Source organism: Vespula pensylvanica, chromosome 2 (genome assembly GCF_014466175.1).
Source record: "Vespula pensylvanica isolate Volc-1 chromosome 2, ASM1446617v1, whole genome shotgun sequence".
Lineage (NCBI taxonomy): Eukaryota > Metazoa > Arthropoda > Insecta > Hymenoptera > Vespidae > Vespula > Vespula pensylvanica.
Genome location: NC_057686.1, coordinates 4,402,692 through 4,411,068, shown reverse-complemented (window position 1 = coordinate 4,411,068; position 8,377 = coordinate 4,402,692). Strand labels below are relative to the sequence as shown.

Sequence of the window (8,377 nt, the reverse complement as noted above, 5' to 3'; positions counted from 1 at the left end):
CTCTCTCTCTCTCTCTCTCTCTCTCTCTCTCTCTCTCTCTCTCTCTGATTCTCTATCTATCTGTCTTTTTCTTTCTCCCTCGGTTGCCACGAGGACGAGAAAGAAGAGGAGAGGACCCTTTCGAGAACGTCTAGTACCTATGTGTCTGTGTGAACGTGCCTGTGTACATCCTCTATATGATTGTGACTGAATGAGTGAGAGAGAGAAAGGGAGAGAGAGAGAAAGAGAGAGAGAGAGAGAGAGAGAGAGAGAGAGAGAGAGAAAGCAGTTGCCACCAGCGAGAGTAGTCACACAGCCATCGGAGAGTCGACCGACGATACTCTCCAAGATCGCCGCTCAGACAGAGACAGAGAGTCCCACGACTCTCGCACGATAGATGGAGACCACCGTGGATACACCGATTCACGATCGAACCGACTCCATTCTCGCGTGAGCACTTCACCATCATCGACTTCGGTGCCGGCTGCTGGACCGACGACGCCTTTACTCGCGAAGCGGTGTACATCAAGAAGAAATGAACGGTGAACGTGATTATCGCGAATGACGTCGCGTGTAATGCTACTACCGTGTTACTCCGAGACATCGTGAAAGATAAACTGATACTCGTGTTACGGACTATTCGAAGTAGAAACGATTTTCTCATTGGGTATAGCCGGAGGAGGAATAGAAAGGAGGAAAAGAAGAAAAAGAATCGCAGCCGTCCTTCCAGGAAAAGATTGAAAAATTTTGAGATCCCCGAAAGATCGAGGGGACTGAAAAAGCCAAAAAAAGTTGAAGAAAATTCGTGTGTTCGTCGATAGAGACACGCGTATACACGTATACACTATACACTCGTAGAAAAGACACACGCACGTTAATCGCGCATTGACACGCCGGTGCAGAACGTCTCGTTAAGATTTACCGTTCACTATCGAATTATGCGTGGTGCGAGATGGTGTGTTCTTTGACCAGCAGCGGCGGCGGCGGCGGCGGCGGAGGAGGAGGAGGTGGTGGAGGAGGCGGCGGAGGCAGCAACAAAAGCTGCGGCGAGAACGGTGAGCCGGAGCTTCAACAAAGATCAAGTCCGGAAGGTGAGCTTGAGATTGGAGACAACATGTCTTCGTTGAGCGATCAACACAGGAGAAACAGTCATATAGCCGAGGGTGATCGTAGTTCCTCGGCTGGCTCCTCCTTAGGATCTTGCTCGCCACCGCCAACGTCGAGCCACTCGCCACCACCTCCAAGGCCACCGTGGCTTCACGATTTTCATGCCGCTGCCGCGCCCCACGTTCTGCAGTTCCTCAATCTAAGCGCTGCTGGTGGTGGAATGCTCGGTAATCAACCGTTGGCTGCTTTACATTCGATGGCCGAACGCAGCCATCAGCAACAGCAGCAACAACAACAGCATCAACACCAGCAACAGCAACAGCAACAGCAACAACAGCAACAACAACATCAACAACAACAGGGACTCCAATTGCCGCGTATTAGTGTTCCTCTTGCAACGTTGACCACTCAAGGTGGGCAATCCTCGCCGACGGGCAGCACAGGAAAACACAGTCCGGCCACCTCGATTACATCGGTCGGCAGCAATCCTCATGGCATAGACACGATACTCTCGAGACCGGCGGCCGCGCATCCGCAACCTCCTGTGCCCGCCTCGCACGCCGCCCTTCAACCAGCACCGCATCCCCAACACATGGCGGCACCACGTTACGCCATGCACGCAGGATTCACCGCGTCTACCGGTTAGTATCGACTACTTTTCCTTTTCTTTAGGGTTCTCAGATATTTCTCGAGCTAACCGACCTGAAGATAAGCCGTGGATTGTTATAAAATTTCATCGTTTTTATGGGCACCCTCGTAAAAGGTCAAGTTCGATATCGGTGGATCTAACCGGCGGATCTTATCACGTCCTCTTTTTTATTTTTCTTCAGGGATATAGAAAATTTTTCAAATGCTGGCTTATTGATTAAATTGTTCACTTTAAATGTTTGGAAAGTAGTCCAATAGTTTTTCTAGTGCATTTTGATAACAACAAATATGATCAAAACGAATTGGATGTCGAATTGAAACGGAGTCGTATTAAAATGAGATTTTTAATACGTACCTATATCCCGTCGGAATTTCATGAATTTCTTCGGGAAGTAGATCAGAGTTACGAAAGTTCGAATCCAAGTCCATAAAAGAGCCAAAGCGATGTTTCGAGACATCGCTGGAATACTGCCACAAAGTCGAATTGTTCCTTTTAAAAAGATCGCTGTAAAAAGAATAAAACATTAGGGTAGATGTTCGAATAGAAAGAATCGCGGGACGAAAGAGACATAATAATATCTTTGGAAACCTTTCAACGTTACGATTATGTAAAGATAAATATGATCCAGTGTTAAATTTATTTTCGTATAAAAATTTGTAAAATATAGCTACAGATACTCTTCATAAAGCATCGGTCGACGTGTGTGGTTAACTAAGCGACGCAAGAACTCACGCAAAAACGTCCATACTCTAACAAATTCACGATCATGATTTATAATCTCTCCTTTCAAATAGAAAGAATACATAATCGTCATCGCGATTAAATAAATTTCAATCTGACGGTTCGGTTGTAAATATTCGCGTTTTATTATAAAGAAAGAGGAAAAAAATAATAATAATAATATTAACGACAATGAACGAAAAAAAAGAATTTCTTACAGTAGCCGCGTAATTACGATCGTATGTTCTCAAGGAGCGTCATTAACCGCTAATTCCTGTTACGCGTATATAACGACGAAGCCTGACGAGCTCGCGATTAAACACGAGAGATCGAATAAATGTTCTACGTTACTAACGTTGAGTATTTCCCTTTAAAAAAGTAAGTACTCGAAATGAGCTTGGTAAAAGCGTGCGAACGAAAGAAGCGAATTAATGACACTCGGTATCATTGAACGATGCGCGATGGTGTTGTTGATGGTGATGGTGATGTTGGTGACGGTGATGATGGTTGTGATAGTTGTGATGGTAGTAGTGTTGGTGGTGGTGGTGGCGGTGGTGGTGGTGGTGATGATGACGGTGATGGTGGCGGTACCTGATCGCCAGGTCGACCGAGAAACGTGGGAGGTAAAGTGGTAGTAAAATTTATGCTTACCGAATTACGTGCTCCCACGGTACATTAACGAGCGACGCAAACGAGCGACGTTGCTTAACATTCATGGCATTAAATTTCTAAACGATTTGCTCTTCGCGAAGTGCTGTTATGTTTCACAATAATGAAACACATCGGGTGGTATGCTCGAACGTGTTTTACCCGCGTTTATCCGCAAGAACCAAGCGTCGATTTCCGCGTCCGGCAAACATTAAGATATCAATCATAGTCGAGAAAGAATGAAAATATGGTATGCCACCGAAAGTCATTATCCGAATACGAGGTGTCTTTAGCTACCATGAGAAAAATATTTCGTTAATATGTTGGAACACGATCGTTGTGTCATACGATAATAAAAACTTTGCCTTTAATTCGTGACGTTCGAAGCATTACATAGATACATATCTATGTAAGTAGTACATACTTTAGCCTGCTCGTTAAAATATTTTACAACGCTCAAAGTTAATATAAAAGTAGAATAATAATTTTCTTTTTCGTGTCTTCTATGAAAGCGTATCTACGTGACCGATGTATCTTCATTGTGTAGCAATGTACGTGACAAGCATTATATTCTCTGGAGAAACTTGTTCACGCACATACACGTTTATTACACTCACGACTTGTAAACCAAGTTGTGCTCTTTCGTATAATTTCTTCGTCGGTGATTTTTAAAAATGACTCTTTTTTTTAAGAGATCCTTATTACACCGTTTACGATTATATCTATATTCGTTACAATTTTACCATTGATTTATCCTAATGATACACTTGATGAATGTGGATAAATAATATTACAATTCCCGTCGGACACACACGCCATAGGTTTACTTCGATTTATTCCGGATTTATCGACATTTTCGTCGCGACAACGAATAACACCATTTACAATTTATAGCTACGATTAAAGATTATAAATAAAATATTCGCGATCGATATATAGGGATGTTAACTGTAACCAGTACGTTATACCGACCATATTCGCTATATAATAAATGCTTTATATATTTCGATATAGGAACAGATACGTTTGATGAATAGCGTTCGATACGCGGTATTTAAAGAGCGCACGTGCACGAAACAATTTATAAAATTGAGATGCGTTCGGTCCCTGTAATCGAAGTATACCATTTTCGACGTGTAAATATGAACGCATTTTGACAGCTTTACCGGAGAATTATTTAATCTTGTCTCTCTGCGTTACGATATTATACAAAATGTAAATATTGATATACGTGATTTTACGCATGGTCGGAGAAACTTGAGAATGTGAAATATGAAAAAGAGAGTCGTCGAATGAAAACATTTAGAATGTTATCGGACAAAGAGAGTCAATAGAGAGATCGTTTCCAAATCGATCGATAACGAACGTATTTTAAGGTTGAAATTCGTAGCTGTAATAATGTTAAAAAAAAAGTAATACAAAATTTGCCGACGGGAAGTGTAGTTTTGGAGTTATCGATAACGATTTAATCCAACGAAACGACTTCATTATCTATATGAGATTGTAACGTTAATTACAAATGCAATAGGCACGAACAAGCATTTACGTTGTGGCGATCGGTATTCTACATTATTAGAATAAACCATATATATAGACACATCTATATACATACATATATTGATGAGTTGCCCGACGGAATGTATTTGCCGGACGATATTCGCTAGGAGGGTAGCACGGCGATACGTTTTAGCGATATTACCGAAGCTTTCAGCCTGGCACAACGCGTCGATGTTAATAATCGTCGATCATTATTAATAATCGACGTTAATATGCGTCGGTATTTTATTCACGCTGATTGCACGCCGATACTAATTACTTCGAGCGATACGCCGCGTGTCCTGCGTTATACAGCCTGCGTTTGATAACTCTCATTATTGGCCCATCGTTTATCTCCTTGGTGAGAAAAAAGTGCTTCTTCTACCTTTTACGTTTCTTCTTTAATACTTTTGAAATAATTTTATCGATCTACATGTACTTTTATTAAAAAAAGAAAAAAATGGAAAAAGAAAAGAAAAGAAAATAGCAAAAAAAGAAGAACACATGGTATACTTTTCTCTTTTATACTTTGAAAGAGGATCGAAAATAGATTTTTCATTTTCATCTTCCCCATCGTGGAATTTCTAAAAGAAACACTATGCCAAGGCGTACTGTATTGCTAGCGGCGTTTGATTAACGATCATAATCATCGAACGGACGCCACCTTCCACGTTCGCATCCATTTTTACAATGTTTTCATCGTTTAAATCAAGAAGCACTGTCCATAGTGTCCCATAAATGTCTTATAAAAGTCACCGCCGGGGGTCCGTTTAAGTGGCAAAGTGTTTCCCTTCACCTCCTTTCTTTTTCCCGCAAAAGCTACAGGTCCTTATTACGGATTACGTTACAGATTCTTATTACGGATCGGTATACAAGATGAAGGAATCCTTTTAATATTTTATTGATGAGTACGCTGTCCGTGCTCCTTTACGATGCTATAAATTCCGTTTGATTTGGTAGTGGCGGACAAAAGGAAATGACAGTGGTCCGTTTGTGTATCGTGGTCGCTTCCATTTTCGTCTCCTTTCCAGGTAAGCTCAGTCGGACGTGACAGTAAAAACGGAAATAACCTTTTATTATACCATAGCCAAGGTGTGTATTGTTAAAGGGAAATTAAGCGTTCGCTCGCATCAGCCATAGTCTCCGGAGGATTCAAGACAAACTACAAAAAATATAAAAAATTCTATTTCACGATCCACGCCCTGTACTATTTATACTATTATTTATTATAAAAATTATTATCATTGTTATTTTTTTTTCTCGTTAAACAATATCACGTCCATGAAACGAACGACAAGTTAGTAGCTCGATGATTTGTCGTCGTCTCAAAATCCACGTTGTCTCGTACGCATATAAAATCGTTGAACGTCCCCGCGAGCGGTTATGAGCTATTGGAGTTGTTAAAGGGGTCTAACTTGGTTTGGTGAAAGGGAGGAAGACTAAGGTATTCGACCTCTTCCCCTATTTCGAAAGACTCTCAAAACGCATGCCTTACATTCAAATCCATCGAAAATTCGCGTCACTAAAAATATATTCCTATAAGACAACTAAACGATAATAAATCGAGTTAAGGGACCTTTTATTCTGTCTCCAGGTATCGGACAGTTCCAACAAAGGACAGAACCACGACATCCGGCTGTCTATTGGCCGGGTCTTCAAGGTTTGGTCAGCGATCCCTTGGCATGGCGAGCAAGATTACACACGTGTAAGTTCCTCTGAATTTTATGTAAATTATCATGAACAGAATAAAGAAGAGATCATTGACGAAGATTAAAAGATATTTGAGCTAAAATCAACTTTTCGAAAAAAGAGAGAGTGAGAGAGACATTCAGAGACAGAAATTCTCATACTACTCTATTATCGTCTTGAGGAAGAAAAATACACGCGTTAAATCGTTCGATGACATTCGTTCGACATCTAAGAGATAACGCTTATTACAAAAAACGAGAGAAAGAGAAAGAGAGAGAGAGAGAGAGAGAGAGAGAAACAGAGAAAGAAAGACAGACACACACAAGCTCTTTTTTCCTTTCTCGAATTCGAGAATGCCTGCGGATGTTTTCAACCTTTCCTCCCCTGGTATCGTAGCACGCAGGTTTGACAGCTGCCTCTGTGTTTGCTTTTGCGGCAAGAAAATCACGGGACCGAAAGTGAAAAAACACTTGCCTTGACGACGACAACGACGGCGATGTGCTCTTTTTTAAACAATATCCCGGAAAGGACAGAGGCGAAAGCACTGACCTCCGAACCGTGACGACGAGTGAGACATGTCAAGTGGAATGAATTAGAGGAAGAAAAGCAGAAAACACTGTCCGAAAATAGAGCAAAACCTATTCCGCTCTTATTTCGACGTCGGTAATCATGAGAACGGATACGGTATAGGGGAAACGTGAAAATTAGAAAAATTCGACAGAAAGAAGAATTCTTTTGTTTTTGCGTATCTCTTTTAGACTCGTCGAATTATTAACGAAACGTGATTTAACTCTTTCATTCCTCTGATTGCTTACACCTGTTTATTCGTACACAAACACATTCGATGAACAAATACAATAATTAAAAAAGGAAGAAATCTCTTAAAAAGCAATAATCTTGGAAGCGACTGAAATAAAATCCACGAAAGTAAACAAAGCTAAAAAGATCAAGCGATCGTTCGGAAATAATTAAGCTCATCGAATCGTTGTCCAAGAAAGGAAAACATTTTGACCCTCGTAAACGATGTTCTAACGTGACCAGGCCTCCCTAACGATATCAAAAAATCAAGAATCTTGCTTGTCCAGGCAAATCCTATCGTCGGCATCGGCGTGACCAATCGTAAGAGCTATCAACTAGACCGCCAAAAGACAGGGAGAAAGAAAAGAAGAGAGAAGAAAAAAATCATGAACAAAGTGAAAGAACACGTGACGGCACGCGGAGGGGGTGTCGTTTCCCCTTTCGAGAGCATAGATCAGCGTGCTCGCTTTCCACCCTCTCTCTCTCTCTCTCTCTCTCTCTCTCTCTCTACGTCCCTAGGGCGGCACATGTGTGACGTAAGGAGGGTGCGAGAACGTAAGGATGTAAGTCAGTAGAAAAGGCTCCACGGGCGTGTGTTGTTTCACCAGCGCGTACACGAGTGTCACTGCGGGAGGACGAATAAGAGGGTGGCGTAGTGGTAGTCCGCTGTGGCCGTTGGATCCAGAATATCATATTCAATATCAGCCCTTCTATCCCGACTCCACCCTCTCTCTGTCTCTGTCTCTCTCTCTCTCTCTCTCTCTCTCTCTCTCTCTCTCTCTCTCTCTCTCTTTCCCTCTCTCTACGTTTTCCACACTCGCGCGAATAACTCTGGCAATATTTTAACTGCGGCATCACGGTATCCACACACCACTGTCCCCTTCAAACCTCCTGCTACCTAGCTACCTCTCTAGCTACCTACCCTTCGACTCGAAGTGTACCCCTCCCCCTACCCTCCCTCTTTACGTCCCACCAACATACTCTATGGCCCTCGACGGCCCAGCGGCATCGAACGTAAGTTACACCGGGCACCGTTATATTTTATATTCCAGAGCGATACGTTGATCGGCTCTATGGGTCTCGCGAGGCGCAGAAAAGTCGAACGATCGCCGCGGGATCCAACGCGTTCTTCCTGTATTTATGCCCATCTCGTTCCTCTTCGATACTCGGAAATACATATAAAGCTTGAAGACAAACTGATAGGAAAAATGCTCGAGATCGTTTCCGGCAGAACTATGTGCGTTCTTGTTT

The 8,377-nt window shown here is 42.2% G+C and overlaps 1 protein-coding gene across 1 annotated transcript in view; it reads left to right on the top strand.

Annotated features, from left to right (window-relative positions):
• The first annotated feature begins 131 nt into the window (after positions 1–131).
• The window catches only part of LOC122638112 (homeobox protein Nkx-6.2-like), a 22,681-nt gene continuing 14,435 nt past the window's right edge, over positions 132–8,377 (top strand). The window contains exons 1-2 of the mRNA XM_043830804.1: positions 132–1,727; positions 6,234–6,344. Coding sequence (XP_043686739.1) covers positions 932–1,727; positions 6,234–6,344 — 907 coding nt within the window. The 5' untranslated portion in view covers positions 132–931. The remainder of the gene's footprint in view (positions 1,728–6,233; positions 6,345–8,377) is intronic.